The sequence below is a fragment of the Rhincodon typus genome, chromosome 10 (genome assembly GCF_021869965.1).
Source record: "Rhincodon typus isolate 14 chromosome 10, sRhiTyp1.1, whole genome shotgun sequence".
Taxonomy (NCBI): domain Eukaryota; kingdom Metazoa; phylum Chordata; class Chondrichthyes; order Orectolobiformes; family Rhincodontidae; genus Rhincodon; species Rhincodon typus.
Genome location: NC_063341.1, coordinates 59,305,080 through 59,323,134, shown reverse-complemented (window position 1 = coordinate 59,323,134; position 18,055 = coordinate 59,305,080). Strand labels below are relative to the sequence as shown.

At 41.1% G+C, this 18,055-nt stretch overlaps 1 protein-coding gene across 3 annotated transcripts in view; it reads right to left on the bottom strand.

The window, feature by feature from the left end:
- Window positions 1-397: 397 nt before the first annotated feature.
- hyi (hydroxypyruvate isomerase) overlaps window positions 398-18,055 on the bottom strand; it is a 31,333-nt gene continuing 13,675 nt past the window's right edge. The window contains exons 4-10 of one of the 3 annotated variants that reach the window (XR_007263109.1): window positions 17,263-17,377; window positions 16,466-16,544; window positions 12,766-12,815; window positions 9,789-9,858; window positions 7,096-7,230; window positions 3,144-3,318; window positions 398-564 (exon numbers count right to left, since the gene is read on the bottom strand). Coding sequence is in view for 2 of the 3 variants with exons in the window: in XM_048602317.1 (XP_048458274.1) it covers window positions 3,233-3,318; window positions 7,096-7,230; window positions 9,789-9,858; window positions 12,766-12,815; window positions 16,466-16,544; window positions 17,263-17,377 (535 nt within the window). In the remaining variant the exon portion in view is untranslated. The remainder of the gene's footprint in view (window positions 565-3,143; window positions 3,319-7,095; window positions 7,231-9,788; window positions 9,859-12,765; window positions 12,816-16,465; window positions 16,545-17,262; window positions 17,378-18,055) is intronic. The other 2 variants (XM_048602317.1, XM_048602319.1) reach the window with 2 other exon arrangements.

The following is an 18,055-nucleotide window of genomic DNA, read 5'->3' as shown; positions in this document are numbered from 1 at the left end:
ATTGCAGAGTAAGCTCCATGCAAATGACCTCCACAACATGTTGTAACCCTAATGTAAGAGGAGTAACTCATTCTATATCAGGAAGCATTTCAATTTTTCACAGCAGCTAGTTTGTTTGGGTAAAACTGATGATTGTTAGAAAATGACAAATAGCATGTAAATAGGCTTGAGTTAAGTTTTGCTTCTTGACAGATGACCCACTATACAAAAAATGTATTTAATCATTATTTCACCCTTTTATCATTAGCTTAATGCTCTCGCTCAGTGTTGGGACAACCATTCTTGTGTATGTGTACACTACTATCAACAACAAGGACATCAACATAGACTTTATAAAATATTCCAACAAACATCGAAAAAGATGCCAGCTCAAAGAATTTGATATAATCAAAGATAATTAAGTCTTTCCACTGTTTAATTTTAAAGTCAATTTATACAGTGTTTACATTTTTTAAATAATTTGAGAATCCTTTAAAACGTGGATAATGATAGCTATCAGGAGCACATTTTCTCAAAGGAGTCAGTCTCGTTATAACTTGATATGTAAATAGGACAATGAACATGCTGCAAAACAAAGAGAAAATACTTTAAATTATTCCATTCAGTAAACAGAAATATTCCCTCAGACAAATGACTAAAAACTTGGACTAGACTGTCATTGTGTTCATTTTATAATGAGGCTCATAGAACTGGTGACAATTAAGCCAGCTGGATTGAAAAGTGACTTGGCAACAAGAAGGCATAGGCTGTGATAAAAAAAAATAGAAATCACTGCCTCAATGACAGTGAGCAACAGCGTGGCACACAGATCTGTGTCAGCTTCCCACTGTTCACAGGATTCATAAATAACCTGGAGGAATACACTTACGTCAAATGTGATGATGATTTCAAGCTAAGTGGATAGGTAATAAACCTAAGATAGATAAACAATATTCAGAGGCCCAGACCAATTAAGCATACTAAGTCCACAATGTGTAGATGGATTTTAGCGCAGTGATACATTATTGTTAAAGAAACAGCAAAGATATAGATAATAAAGAAATGCTATTTTTGCAAAATAAACCCTGAACAGAGACAGCAAGATCAAACTGTCTTCAAGCCACCTGAGGGAAACAATTTTTGTCTTGCAATAAAGGTTGGGTACGAAATGGATCTAGGTGTGTTTACTTATCTTTGTGTTCTCACTATGAAGTTGTTAAGATATGATTGCCACTAGTAAGACCAGCATTTATTGTTCATTCCTAATTGCCCATGGGATGAAACTAATTAAATCCTGGCTCCTGTTTGGCGATAGTTAAGAGAAGTTATTCTTAACTTGCACCAGCCACTCTCATTGATCAGACCTTGCTTTGGCCATACTTTCCAAAGCATTATTGTTACATTAAAGAGCTGTCTGAGAACACTACTGGACTGATTTTGGGATTGAGGGGTTCTAAGTTATGAGGAGAGATGTATAGAACTTTTCTCTGTTACAGGAAGAAAGGTAGACTGGGAGCAGGAATGATTTAACATCTTTAAAATGTTGCGACATGTCAATTGTGCTGAAAGAAACAAGTTGTTGGAAAGAAACTGGAGCATGCAGGGCTTTAACAATTAAGTAGCCCTATGTAAGTGCAGGTATTAGTTGGAATGTCTGGATGATCATTCAGTAGTGGCGATATGAATCAGACTACCAATAAGAACTAAGGTTGAAAATACAAATTCCTTTTAAAGAGAATGGGGAAGCAGCCAGTTGTTATGATGGTTAACTTGTTAGTGAAGACTTATTGTGCTGTTGGAATGGATAGGAATGGTGTTTCAAGAATGATGAAAAATGTTCCATTGTGTCAAAGGTAGACAGGGTGGTAAAGAAGGTGTTTGGAACACTTGCCTTCATTGCTCAGACCACTGAGTATAAGAGTTGGGATGTCATGTTACAGTTGTACAGGACATTGGTGAGGCCACTTTTGGAATCCTGCTTATGGTTCTAGTCACCCTGCTGTAGGAAGGATATCACTAAATTGGAGAGGATGCAGAAAAGATTTACATGAATGTTATCAGGATTGGAGGGTTTGAGTTATAAGGATAGGCTGGGACTTTTTTTCATTGGAGTGTAGGAGATTAAGGGGTGACCTTATAGAGGATTATAAAATCATGAGGGGCATAGATAAGGTGAACAGCAAAGGTCTTTTCCCTAGGGTAGGGGAGTTCAAAACTAGAGGGCGTAACATTAGGTTGAGGGGAGAAAGATTTAAAAGGAACCTGATGGGCAACTTTTTCACACAGAGGGTGGTTCGTATGTGGAATGAACTGCCAGAGGAAGTGGTAGATGCAGATACAGCTACATTTAAAACAACATTTGGAAAGGTACATGGATAGGAAAGATTTAGAAGGATATGGACCAAATGCAGGCAGGTGGGACTAGTTTTGTTTGGGAAACTTGGTTAGCATGGACAAGTTGGATCAAAGTTTCTTCTCTGTGCTCTATGACTCAATGAGATAAGCAGCCAAATGATTAGTTCAGCGATAGTAGGAACTGCAGATGCTGGAGAATCCGAGACAACAAGGTGCAGGGCTGGATGAACACAGCAGGCCAAGCAGCATCATAGGAGCAGAGAGGCTGACGTTTCGGGCCTAGACCCTTCATCAGAAAAGGGGGAGGGGAAGGGGGTTTTGAAATAAATAGGGAGAGAGTGGGAGGCGGATAGAAGAGGGATAGAGGAGAGGATAGGTGCAGAGGAAACAAACAGGTCGAAGAGGCGGGGATGGAGCCAGTAAAGGTGAGTGTAGGTAGGGAGTTAGGAAGGGGATAGGCCTCTCCTCTATCCCTCTTCTATCCGCCTCCCACTGTCTCCCTATTTATTTCAAAATCCCCTTCCCCTCCCCCTTTTCTGATGAAGGGTCTAGGCCCGAAACGTCAGCCTCTCTGCTCCTATGATGCTGCTTGGCCTGCTGTGTTCATCCAGCCCTGCACCTGATTAGTTCAGCCTTTGGTTTTATTTCTTTCGGGATCAAGAAATCTTTATTAGGAACCCTTGCTGAGGTTGTGTGTGTGAGCTGGATTGTACATAATTTGAGTTTGACATGTTTAGTTCCACACTTTCAAGCTGTGAAAATTACTTTACGAATAATTACGTAAGGGATCGTCCTGTTATCAGACGTACACTCAATGTGAATTACAATCTGATTTCATTGCAATTAAACTGCTGTTACTCAAGAGGAGGATTTGGCAGAATACACTTCATCTCCATTGTTAACATTCATCTGAAATAGGCAGCTTTCTGGCGTCCTGGTTGGTCCAGTAGCTCCTCAACCATCCAAGACCATCGACTGTGCTGCCTGTTTAATTACAATAAGAGAACCCAATTAAACTCATACTTTAACAAATGATTGTTGCCTTGCCAGCTCATGCTGTTTTACCTCTGGAGCTCCCTGTATGATTCTATTGTTATGGGGTATTTGTCTAATGCTTTAAGAGATCTTATCATGACAAAATTAAGTAACAAACTCAGAAATGACCCTCTCTTTTAATAGAATGTTAAATTGTTCCAGATCAAGCTTACTATTTTTCTTTTCTTTTTGCTAATATACACAGTGCAACAGATTTGCTAGCATCTTGCAAATTCTTCAAACAGCTGAAAAACATTGATTTATTATTAGAAGACAGTATTGACCCTTTACTTACACAATCCTGCGCATATATCACCCATTAGATTTCTCTGCAAGCAAATAGTCTCACCCCTTTCTCATTGTATATCCCGAGTTTGAACAAAAAAAGCAACAGTTGTTTTGATTTTAGTTCTTTTTACTGTTCATGCAGTTTCATGAACGTAATGATAATAGTAAAAATTAAAAACTTCACAGTTGGAAGACTTTTTTGACGATTGGATGTGATGTGAAACTTTCCTAATTTTGTTGAGTCATTACTTTTTGTGAACTGTAATTTGCAATCAAAAGTATGAATAGTGAAAGGATGGACAAAGGGAGGGAAAGACCAGTCAAGGACCAATAAGCAGATCTTCTAATTGTGGTAGTAGGTACTAAATGTATCTCCAGCAAAGATGAGAATGCTGTCATTATCACAGTAAAAGAGCAAGTAGTAGTGAATATTCCCATTTCTGACCTGATGGAGGGAAGGTCATTGATGGGGCAGTTGATGATGGGATGAGGAGACTACCCTGAAGAACTCCTCAGAGATGTTCTGGAGCTGAGATGATGACCATCAAAATGCACAATGATCTACTTTAGCATCAGTATGTCTCCAACCAGCAAAGAGTTTACCCATAGATTGCTATTGATGGCAATTTTGCTCAATCTGCTTGATCCTATACTCTGTCAAATACTGCCTTGATGTCAAGGATATTCAGTCTCACCTTGCCTCTGGAGTTCAGGTATTTGTCCACATTTGAACTGTTACGAGCTACATGGTCCCGGAGGAAACCAGAAAATAGCATCAGTAAGAAGGTTATTAATTTGCAAGTGCCACTTGATAATATTTCCATCAATTTATTGATGATCAAGAGTAATCGGGCTAGTTTGGATTTGTCCTGCTTTTTGTATACAAGACATGCCTGGGCGATTTTCCACATGGTTAGGTAGATGCTAATTTTGTGGTTGTACTGGAACAGCTTGGCTGGGTATTCAGGAGCAATGTTATTGTCAGAATATAGGATCCCATAACCTTTACAGTATCTAGTGCCTTAAGACATTTCTTGATTCATGTGGCACGAATGGATGCTGTGAATATAAGATGCTCGCAAAGGTATCAAGTAGAAAATTCAAAAAGTTCTGAAATCCTGCCATATCCGATCATATATAATAGGCAGACAACAAACAGGAGGTGAAGGCTCCACACACATTCCCAACCGGAATGATGACACAGCCCAGCACATTAGCGCAAAACGCAAGGCTGAAGCATTTGCATTCATCTCCAGCCAGATGTGCTGAACGGTTATAAATCACAGCCTCTTCCTTATGTCTGCATGTGCTGTTCACTTCAGCTACTCTTTGTGGAAGTGAATTTCACCTTTTAACCATATTTTTTCAGAATTTCCTCGCCAATGTTTGACCTGATGCCATAAGATTTTATGAGATCCAGAGTCAATGTTGAGGACTCCCAGGGCGACTATTAAACAATGCCACTACCTGGATCTGCCGGGTCTGGGGCATGTCAGGCTCTTGCTTGACTACTGTGTGGGACAGCTCTCTTAATCTTGGCACCGGGCGCCAGATCTTGGTAAGGACAACTTCCTGAGAATGCAGTGGACACCAGATCAATGGATTTATTCAAATCTAAGTTAGATTGTTGGTGGACAAAGTGACAAGGGTCATAGGGAAGTGGAGATTGGCCACAATCTTATTGATTAGTAGATCAGGCTTTGAGGAGTTGAATGGCCTACGCTTTCTATGAATTGAAGTGTTCAGCAGCGTCTCCTCAGATATAATTTTTTTTGTTCATTCATGGGACGAGGGTGTTGCTGGCCAGGCAGCATTTATTGTCCATCCCTAATTGCCCAGAGGACAGTTCAGAGTCAACTGAGCCAGTCCAGGTAAGGATGGCAGTTTCCTTCCTTAGAGGACATTAGCGAACCAGATGGGTTTTTCCGACGATTGACAATGGATTCATGGTCATCACTAGATTCTTAATTCCAGATATTCCTCAGATATAACGTTGAAACTACTGCTGTTTTTGATACATAAAAATTACTTGGACATCACTCCGCAGGGCACAAGTTTGCAAATGACATGAAACTTGGAAAGTAGTGAACAATGAGGAAGACAGGAACAGACTTCAGGAAGACATAGACAGACAAGTGAAATGGGAAAATAATGGTACTTAAAGAATGATGTAGAAAATTGTGACATATAAATGAGGAGAAGCAGCATAAACTAAATCAGACAATATTAGAAGTTTAGGAACAGCTTGAACTGGTGTTTTTTTAATTCATTAACGGGATGAGGGCGTCACTGGCTAGGCAGCATTTATTGTCCATCCCTAATCGCCCAGAGAGTAGTTCAGAGTCACATTGCTGTGGGTCTGGAGTCACATGTAGACCAGACCTGGTAAAGATGGCAGTTTCCTTCCCTAAAGGACATTAATGAACCAGATGGGTTCTTCCAACAATCGACAATGGATTCATGGACACCATTAAGCTCTTAATTCCAGATATTTATTTAATTCAAATTTCACCATCTGCCGTGGTGGGATTTGAATCCAGGTCTCCAGAACGTTATCTAGGTCTCTGGATTAGCAGTCCAGCGGTAATACCACTAGGCCATAGCCTCCCCTTAAGTCGTACTTAAGCAACTCTTTGAATGTGGCAGAACAAATTGAGAAAGTTATGACAAGTTCTTTGACGTTATGAATGGAGACATGGGCTATACTGATTAGGTCACAGTTAGGGTATTGTTTCCAATTCTGGGCAGCACACTTCAGAAAAGATGTTAAAGCCAAAGAGGAGATGCAGAGTAGGCTTACCAGAATGGTGCTAGGGATCAAAGACTTCAGTTAAGTAGATTGACTGTAAAAACTGGCATTCTCTTTAAAGCAGAGGATATTAAGAAAGGGCAGATTCAGTAGAAGTGTTAAAAATTCTTGGAAGATTTTAATAGAATAAACAAAGACAAACTGTTTCCACTGGCAGAAGGATTGGCAGCCAAAGGACATGGATTTAAGATGATTGGCAGAAGAACCAGCAGTGACACAAGGAAACATTCTTTTTACACAGTGAGATGTTATGATCTGGAATGTACTGCCAAATAGAAGTAGATTCAATAATAACTTTCAATCAGAAGTTGGATATGTACTTGAAAATGGGAAAGTGTTCTGCTGTGGGGCAATAGCAAGAGAATGGGATTAATTGGATAAACAGCTAGCTCAGGTGGGGACAAAAAAAAACTGCAGATGCTGGAATTCAAGTTAGACAGACAGGAGGCTGGAAGAACACAGCAAGCCAGGCAGCATCTGGAGGAAAGGAGCAGTCAACGTTTCGGGTATTACCCTTCTTCAGGATTGAGAAGAATGGGCACAAAAGGCCTCCTATTCTCTATACGACACCATAGGTACACACATATACTGTTTGCAAATGATGACAAACGTAACGACAATACACTTACCTTTTGGAGAATATTCACAGCCTATATAACCTTGATATTCCAACTTCTCCAGCAAGTTGAATATGTAGCTGTAGTTGATCTCTCCTGGACTGTCTGGTTCATTCCGGTTAGGAGCTTGTGCAATTTGGACATGACCTGATGGTGGAAGACACAACACATCAGAACAGCAGTATATTCCTCAGGGACCTTAACCAAACAACATGTAAAGTAGGGCTCGGGATTAAAAGCACAATTATCTCTGACAGCAGATCTCTGCATGGAATTCACTGACAGCATGTATGTCATCAAGTTTGGTGAACTGAATATCTTTTAATGAAAAGCACAGTTCTTAATTATGTTTCTGGGAATGACAGCTTTAGCAGTGTATTGATGGTGGCTGTTGTGTTCGATGCAATGTCTCATCAGCCTGGGCAAAACTGCAGTGTCTTTCTGCAAATTAACCGACTTTAATGATGTACCAGTCTCAAATATAATGCCCTTTCTACAGATCAGCACTGCACAATTCCACTGTGGGAACTGCTTAGTGTGTTTGAATCATCAGGGAGTTCAGCTGGACTTCATACAGAGGGCATTCATTCTATACTGCGCAAATGAGCACTGAAATTTCACTTTGACATTCCACTCACAAGCCTGCTGTATATGCCTGAGGACTCCACTTACATTCTGTACCATGATTACGAGACGTTAAGTCAAGAGAATGAAAGAGCTTGCAGCTTTTAGTCATTCTTAACCTTGAGAAAAATGCAATCCTTAAAATTTAATTTTAATTCTAATTTCAGAAATTGAGTTGCTGAACTACTCCAATTAGCTCCATAAAATTGAACATTCTTTCTCATGAGCCGCAATACTTTGTCAGGCAGTGAACTTTTATCTGTAGCTGCTAAAGGCTAGAGTACCTAAATAACACACTAAGGGTTAGCTCCTTAATGGGAATTTTCATGATGGTCATTGAGAACTGGGAGCATTCTCATCTCTAAATCAAATCAACACCCAGAATATCTGATGTGGAAAAGCCCCATTCGGCCCAACCAGTCCATGCGGGCCCTGATGCTCCATTTGAATCTCCTCCTGGCCTTCCTTATCTCACTCCAGCAGCACACATTCTATTTACTACTCACTCATGTGCCAATCCAGCTTCCCCTTAAATGCATCATTTCAATTGTTCTATTCACTTTGTCTACTCCTTCTGGAAGTGAATTCCACCTTTTAACTAATTTTCTCTGAATTTCCTACTTGATTCTTTTAGGAATATCTTATATTCATGGCCTCTCCTTTTGCTCCACTCATGAATACAAATATTCTTGTTGTGTTAACTCTATCAAACCCTTTCATAATTCTAACTATCTTCATTAAGAGAAAGGTTAGTATTTCAGACCAATGACCTTCCAAACTGTGTCACTTCCAAAATATCACTTTCCTTTTCCTCAGATGAAGATATCTCTCAATCAAAAAAAAGCAAACTGTCTGCCCAATTTCCCCTACTTATGCTCTCACTCCTTCCCTTCCCTCCCAGAACTGGAATATATTCTTTTCCCTGACTCTGTAACTTGCTTAAAATCTGTTACATTTGTAGCATTCTTCCATTTTATTGAAACACTGGGCGGGATTTTCTGATGAGTGGCAAACTTCTACTTTTTCACTCATTTTAGGGGGTGGGGAAAGAGGGATGCTGGACTGTAGTTGGTGGCGGTTGGGGGAAGAGGCTGATATCTGACTCAGTTGGGGTGGGGGTCGCAGAAGGGAGGGGTTTCCTGGGTTCTAGGAGTACAGGGTATGTCAGGTTCAACAATGGGGGCGGCATGGTGGCTCAGTGGTTAGCACTGCTGCCTCACAGCGCCAGGGACGCAGGTTCGATTCCACCCTCGGGCGACTGTCTGTGTGGAGTTTGCACATTCTCCCCGTGTCTGCGTGGGTTTCCTCCGGGTGCTCTGGTTTCCTCCCACAGTCTGAAGATGTGCAGGTTAGGTGGATTGGCCATGTTAAATTGTGTTCAGGGATGTGTAGATTAGGTGGGTTATAGGGGGATGGGTCTAGGTGGGATGCTCTGAGGGTCAGTGTGGACTTGTTGGGCCGAAGTTTCCACACTGTGAGAATTCTATGAATGGGGTATATAGGGGGTCTGGGGGGAATGTATAGTTGGGCAGCTGTTCAGCTTAACAGTTACAAAGAGTTTGACTCGGTTTTTAATTGTCTAATATTTCCCAGCAAACTTAACTGCTGAGGAACTCCCCAAATTCTCAGATTTAAATGGATATTTTCTGAGAGTTCCAGGCATGGGGGAATGTCCAGTAGAATCTTCAATTGCCCAGGGCCTTAGAATCTGATACATCAGGAATTCTACAGGGTGCCTGATGCATAAATACCATCTGTGGCTGCAGAAACAACTATTTAGTTATTGAAAAATTCAGGCTAGCAATTTTGCTTCACTCCACAGACACTGCCTGTATTTCCAGCATTATGCGCTTTGATTAATTATTTATAATTTCTTTGAGTTCTCAAAAGACAAGTAGCACTCACTCTCTGAGCACCAGAGCACACAGACACAACCCTGCCTCACAACAGAAACGCCAACACTCCAAAAACGCTGCAAGATTAGCTTGTGCCACAACTTAATAACTTTCTTAGTATATGGGCAGATCACTGGCTACAATCCATCTGAAACAGAGACACGTAAACAGAATGCAAGTACTTGCCTATTCGGGAGAAGTAGTTGGAGATGTTCTGAGTGAGGTTCCCATCCATTATCTGGCAGTGAAACAAGTCCTGCATCAAAACACAATTCAGTTCATTCAGAAACATCCAGTCTCTGCACAGAAATTTACGCTATGTTACCTCAGTTTGAAGCATCAAATTTACAAGGAACCAATCTTGTACAGAAACAATGTCTGATTGTGATACAAACTGAGTGAGACAGAGGATTGCATTCCACACACAGATGTTAGGGGTCTATCATGCAGTACAGCAGAGTCTATACAGGAATCCATGCTCCACATTAGCTGCCTCCCACTTTACTTCATCTTCACACATCCTTCTATGCTTTTTCCTTACATCTTTATCTAACTTCCTGTTCAATGTGCATATGCTAATCAAATGGGTAGCAAATTCCACATTGTAAGAACACTAAGTAAAGAAGTTTTACTGGACTTCCTTATTGGGTTACTTAGTGACTATTTTCACCTTACATAGTGAGGAAATGTTATCACTCAAACAATTCAATTCCTAATGCCCCAGTGTTAAATATCAAGAGAGGAATTTTTCAGTGTCCAAAAATTTGTGATGCCTGTTGTCACAACAGGAGACCTTACAGAGGTTTATAAAATCATGAAAGGTATAGATAAGCTGAATGACTTGTGTCTTTTCCCTGGGGTGGGGGATTTTAAGACTAGGGGGCATAATTTGAGATGAGAGGAGATATTTAAAATAAGAGATGAGGGGCAATTTTTTTTTTCACACAGGGTGGTTCGTGTGTGGAATGAACTTTCAGAGCAAGTGGTGGTTACCGATACAGTTGCAACATTTAAAAGACATTTGGATAAGTATATGAACACGAAAGGTTTGGAGAGAAATGGGCTAACTGCAGGCAGGTGGGACCAGTTCAGTTTAGGATTATGGTCGGCATGGACTGGTTGGATCAAAGAGTCTGTTTCTGTGCTGTATGATTCTATGACTGGATTACTGCCCTTTGTTATTTCAGGCAGTGAATTTCTGATTTCGGGAGAAGCTGTTTGCTATTTTGGGGCTGACTGGTGGCATGAGATCTGAAAAATCCTGCCATGAATTACTGATGATGACAGCAGCACAGGGATGCTTCATGTGTTGGCACTGTGTGCATGACAGGCAAGGCTTTAATTCATTCATTGCCAAAAGGAATGCAGACCCTTCAGTATTTAAGGTAAATCTCTAACTATGTCTATCAGTAAATAACTGGAGTGAGTGGAAGGAAATGTCCACCGACCGCAGGTAGAGTTTCACAAATCTGGCTGTACCAAAAGAACTGTGTTTGTGACCAACACCACTGTTAAATGGAACACCTTGTGCACGTGTGTAAAATTGGAGACATTCCTTTAAACTCAGGTCCAGCATCAAACAGATCACCTCTCCTCATGTTCAGATAAGTACTATACCTTTCAAAGATTTAGGGAGATAGTCTTAATGTAGATTAGGTGGATTGGCCATGCTAAATTGCCCATACTGTCCAGGAATGTGCGGGCTTAGGTGGATTAGCCATGGGAAATGCAGGGTTACAGGGATAGGGTCGAGGGGGGTGGGTCTGGGTGGGATGCTCTTTGGAGAGTCAGTGTGAACTTGATGGGCCGAATGGCCTGCTTCCACACTGTAGGGATTCTATGTAGCTTGTGCTATTGACAGAGGAAACAACGGAGTGCCATGGAATATCAGTCATTCCCTCAGCATGTTGTAAAAGCTTAGTATTTGCAAATCCAAATATTTTGGTCTAATTCATTGCTTATCGTGCTGTGGCCTTCTGGTCATGGTGGTTATTTAGTGAGTGTGTATCAAAAAAGTTGGGCACAAAAACACATGAGCAGATGGATCCTGCAGGACATTTTCAACGGTGGCACCCTATCTCCTGTGTGGGGAACACACTCTGATCCAAAAACTGCAATTGTCTAAAAAAACCAAGACATTTAACTTGCAGGCACTACAAGTATGGGAATGGAGAGGCTGTTCTCAGGTTGAACCGAGAGCACAAGATCAGCAAGAGCTGCACACACAGATGATCCGAGTACTTTGCAGTGTTTTCAGATTTACAGCCGTTCCCTGGCCCTTCTCATTCTCTGGATACACCAGCACCTTTTCCACCAGTAGGAATATCACAATTTTAATATTCCTGTCTGCTTTCAGGGGAGAGAATCAGAAATCAGCTAATTCTCTCTGTTCCCATTATTGCAGTATTTTTCCTGCAAGAATCATGTCAACGTAAGATGCATAAACTTCTTGCCCAATCAAACTTTAAAATCCTCAACATACTTTCCCCAAGGACTTGAGGCACCCCAAGCATGGTGATCTACAACCTAGTTATCTTTAGCACACTGATGATCAGTACAAACTGTGGCACAGAGACAGCTGCATGTGATGGAATAGGTTCCAAAATTTGGAAAATAATCCCAAATTTGTCAAATTCTCAAGCGTGATGGCGCCAGTCTTGAAATAACGAACCTGTACTGGAGGGAATATCCTACACTACTGCCAATTAGTCCCATCGTCATCACTTCCACCCACTTTTATCAATTATTAATCATACTTAAAGCAACATTAATATTAATAAAGTAATTAACTGTGAGCAGATGTGATGGCCGCCATAGATATGCTGAATCGGTATCTGGAGGCAGGATGATGCGTCAAGGATGATGTGGAAACAGGCACTCACTGAAGGGTCAAGATTTCTGATGCGATAACGACAAGTTTAGTAGAAATTTACCCAAGCTGGATCGCTGAGAGGTATTTCTGTCCACATCAAAAAGCAGCAATCAGATATGGATGTGATATTAATATTCCAAGTGAACATGAATATGCCGACTGCTGTCCTCATCAAAGGAGGATCTGATTACTGATTCATCAGGCTTTCTGTCCTCCATTATTCTTACAGATTCTAAATCGCTGGCAACTCGGGAAGTTGGGAAATTGTTTTCTATTTACGGTGTCACTCACCAGCTGGAGTTTCAGATTGGGCCTATCCACTTGCTGCAGAATCTTCTCAGCTGAAACAAACAGCACAATCTCTATTAAACAGGTATACACAAGGAAACAGTTGCTAACCAGCAGATTAAACTGCTTGAATTTCATCTCAGTCTTAAACCACATGTTATGACTAATTTAACGAGGATGCAATCTTTAAAGGTTGGGTTAAGCTAGCGTTTCTTTTTCAAGGGGATTTAGTATAGCGGCATATTGCTGCAATGTGTAGGTCAAAGGCACTGTAGCTGTAAACAGGCAGGCTGGTAGATACAGTGTTGTCAGCTGTTCCTCAGTTCTAGGATGATGTCATCATAGATCATAGAATCCCCAGTGTGGAAACAGGCCCTTCGGTCCAACAAGTCCACACTGACCCTTGGAGCATCCCACCCAGACCCATCCCCCTGTAACCCACCTAATCTAGGCATCTCTGAAAATTACGGGCAATTTAGCATGGCCAATCCACATAAACTGCACATCTTTGGACAGTGGGAGGAAACTGGAGCACCCGGAGGAAACCCATGCAGACAGGGGGAGAACATGCAAACTCCACACAGACAGTCACCCGAAGGTGGAATCGAACCCGGGTCCCTGGCGCTGTGAGGCAGCAGTGCTAACCACTGAGCCACCATGCTGCCCCTGTCTGTGCAGGGCTGTGAGTTTATGCAATGGGGTCTTCACTTGACTGAGCAGGTCAATTCTCGATCCGGAGATCTTTGTGGATAGGCTGTTGCACGAGGTAGTGGGATCCAGAGTGTAGGGTTTGCTTTTCCTTTGCTACTGCTGCTTTTCCTCATCATTGAGGCATTTGTACTCAATGCTTGACGCAGCTCAATGGGCAAACTGTTGCCATTTTGAACGATTGGCATCAGGCTCCATTCAGTCATTCACAAGTGGCTGAAAACAGCAATTGGCACAATCTCCAAGAGAGATGCTCATTTAACCAGAATTAATGATTGCAGAATTATACAGCACAGAAGATGGTCACTCAGCCCCTTATGCCCGTGTCAACACTTTGGAAATCTGATTATTCCCAGTCCATTGCCCTGTATCTGTAATTCTGCAAATATTTCTTTTTTAAGAGTGTGGATCATATTCCACTTGCAATGTTAAAACTGCTTCCAACACTCCTTCAAGCGCACATTTCAGATTACAATAGTTCATCACATCAACAATCACTTCCCCACCACCCCCTTCCTCTCACTCTTTTGTCAATTATCTTAAATCTGTATCCTCTGAGTTACTGAGTCTCCTGTCAGTCAAAACAATTTCTTCCCATTTACTCTTATCAACATTCCTCATAAAATTGAATGCTTCTAGTCAGCTTCCCATTACCTTCTGTGTTCTAAACAGAACAATCGTGTAGTAGAAGGGTTAATGTCTGGGACAGAGGGAGTATCACGTCCCACATTGAACATGTAAGAGATGACAGAGAAGCATCATGGCTACTGTGGAGTTAGTCATACTTCTGTAAAGATGCATTTTGTTTCTTAATATTTAATAATGTGGTTATTGTTCAAACCTATTGGGGATTCAGTAATCACTCCTATCCAGACTACCAAGCATACAACAAATCTCACTTTCTCCAGCAGAGACACACACACACACACCCCACCTTGGTATAAACTGGTAAATCCCTTCTGCATCCTTTGTAAATAAAGGAGCAGCTGTAAAGGAGTGCTGCTTTAAAAAGCTGTCAGCACTGCATGCCTTCTCTGTCATGATTTCAGGAGATAAATGTGCAGTTCTCACAAATAATCCATGGTAAATACAATGCAGAGCTGTCTCCACGTGATATAAATACCCCAGTAAACACAGTTCCTCAATATGGTCCTGTACTAGCACAGCACAGAGTTTTCACAGCACCGAAAGAGGCTCTTTGGCTCATCATGGAAATACCGAAATATCATTTTGGTGCTAAAATGACTTGTAAACAGTATTGAAACCTAGAAGGAAATACCTAGATACCAATTTAAAATGCAGATTCTGACGTGAGTTACACTTGTATGATGTTAATATATAAATATAAATATTTATTTTTGTATCTCAAGGGTATTTCATATGCATCACACCTGAGAGGCTGATGACATTTACATGTCTAAAATGCAAGTTATTATTTGATTGTAAGGAGTGGGTGCCATTAGTGTGGCCAGCATCTAATGCTTATCTCTAATTGTCTTCTAGAAAGTGGTGGTGAGCCAGTTTCTTGACACACTACAGCCTTGTAAAGTTGGAAAACATGCCTGTAGTGCAGTAAGGGAGAGAGTTCCAGGATTTTAATCCAGGACAGTAAAGCTACAGTGATAGACTTCTAAGTCAGGAGATCCAGTGAATTGGACAGAAGCTTTCAGATGGGCGGGGGCGTGACAGGTCGCAAATTTGTAAGGTGCTATTGATGATACCTTGGAGAGTTGCTGCAGTGTATCTTGCAAATGGTGCACACTGTTGTCCTTGTCTGCCAGCGGTGGAGGAAGTAAATCTTCAAAGTGATGAACAGGGTGCGTGTATTTGGGCTGCTTTGTCACAGATACAGTGCTAAGCTTTTTGAGTCTGGTTGGGGCTGTCCAAATCCGAAGAAGCATCACACTCCTGAAGTGTGTCTTGTCTATGGCAGTCAGACTTTGTAGAGTCAGGAGGGAAGCTACTCACTGAATGACCATTAGCTTCGGAACTGTTCTTGTAATGCTTACATGGTTGGCTTAATTCAGTTGCTGGCCAATGGTGATCCCCAGGATGTTGATAGTGGGGAATCCAGAGGTGGCAATGCCATTTGGGGAATCAGCCAATAATAAAATGGTTGAACATCAAGGAGCAATGGCTAGATTCTCAGCTAGAATCATAGAATCCCTACAGTGCAGAAGGACTCCATTCAGCCCATCAAGTCTGCACCAACTCTTCAAAGAGCATCCCACCCTATCCCTGTAACACCACATGTACCACAGCTAATCCACCCTAGCCCATCTGTTATGTCTGGCACTTGTGTGACATGAAAGTTAATTCACAGAACAACATTACAAAAGGGATTAAAAACCCAACATACATGCTTCACTTCCCAGATAGTAAAACCATGCTGGTCAGTATAGAGAAGGGTTTTGCAGAAATCTAGGTTGTAGATGAACAGATCTTGTGGAGATTATATTTTTCATACTCTAGAACGTTCATTCCAGAAGAATATTCATAATCTATGTTGACTTTGTACGACACTTAGATTTTATGTCTTCAATATCTTTACAAAAAAAGGACAGCAGTTTGGGAAGTGGAGAACAGGTTCAGTTAAAGTCGAAGAGGTTTTTTGAAGAGAAAACAGGCTGGGACCAAGGAGGCACAAACAAAACTAGATCAACAGTGCCATCACTAGCAGGATGGTATACCAACGGAATGACAAATTTACATCGGCATTTTCCATTATAAAGATGGACACTGGAATGGTGAACAAAAGTGCACACAGGCTTTTAGTATGTTAGCAAACGCCCAATAGATTTCCCAATTCATGTATTGCTCCTTAATAAATCATATGAAAAATAGCAAGAGATGATCATATTGTGTGACATTTATTTCTCTACCCAGCTGAGCAAATTTAAAATCAATTGCTTTTTAAATTTTATGAATAGCCTGACTACCTGAGTATTTTACAGACCTTGAATGGAGCTGCCTAAAGATCAATGTTCACACTTACCTTGACGCGGAGTATTCAGGAAGTAATGGGGATCTGTGATTCGAGAGTTAATAGGTTCAATCAACCCTAGCATCTCTTCCTGAATAAAAATAATAAGTTTAGCATTATGCTCAGGTGCTTAGGTTTGGCAAATAATACAAAAAAAGAGAATGACATATCTTTGGGAGGTTGAAAAATGATAGTATCAGCCAGTCCTCCTGTCCATCAGTAGATCGGTACATTGTAGCCCACAGTAAAGGGGCTATGGGCAGGCAGAACAAAGTCTTTGTACTTCAGGTACAATAGAGTAGGGAGGGACAAAAGAGGGGAAAACAATAATATCTGGTTCAAAGAACAAAAAGTCTAAGTCAGCGATACCAGCTAAATAGTGATGAATGCTATCACCAATGTCTTAACTCATTAACTACCTAAATCAATGGTGCTATGGTCTTTATAGCACATGTAGCCTCAATAACTGTACAGATGCTGCCTGAACTCTCGCGCGTTCCCAGCATTTACTGCTTTTATTTCAATTGTACTCAGAAAGTTATCAGTGTCTAATCTCACCAGCGACAGTAACAATCCTAAGTCAATTGCTTTTACCCATAACTACAAGGGCTGGCTCTTAAACGTGAACTTAATTCCAGGAACTGCCGAGGCTGAGATGTACTCTCGTCTTAAGGCACTTTTCGAAACAGATTTATAGTGAAGAGGACGGAGGAGGAAGATCCATTAACAGTCATTGTGCACAACAGATATCACCACATTCCCCATGAATCATTAGTCTTTGACGTTTTACTGTTCTATTAGAAAGCTACCTTTGAGAGGATGTCTGCAGCATACTTCAGATTTTCTATAAATGTGGTCTCCATTGCCTTGGTAACAGATGTTCTGTCTAAGTCCACTGGAACACGTCCTGCCATCAAATGGATCCTTAAATAGAAAGAATAGCAATACTGCTTAAAAAATGTTCCCGTTGATATTACACCTCATTACTTTAAAATGTACCTTTCACAATATTCTAACATTTTAAATTCTTTCCTTGAACGTGAAAGTCAGTAACAAGGTTGGTATTTACTATCCATCTCTAGTTACCTTGGTTACCTATAACTGAGTGGCTTCGTGGTCCACCATAAGGATCGCATAAGAACAGCAGATTTGCTTCTCTAAGGGACATCAGTGAACTAGATGGGTTAATACCGTGATCATTAGTCAGTCACAGGATGTAGGTGTCACTGGCTGGGCAAGCATTTATTGCATATGCCTTGAACTGAACGGCTTGATTGGAGGCAAAGGCAGCTAAGAGTCAACATAGTGCTGTGGATCTGGAGTCACGTGTAGTCCAAACCAGGTAAGGAAAGCAGATTTCCTTCCCTAAAGGACATGAGTGAACCGAATGGATATTTATGACAATCAACAGTGGTAACACAGTCACTTAGCTGTTTATTCCAAATTTTTATTGAATTCAAATTCCACCATCTGCCATGGTGTGATTTGAACCCATGCTGCAGGACATTAGCCTGGGGTTCTGGATTACTATTCCAGTGACTACTATGCCATTATATCAGTGTGACATTTTCACGGCCTTCCTCTTCATTATCACGAAAGGTT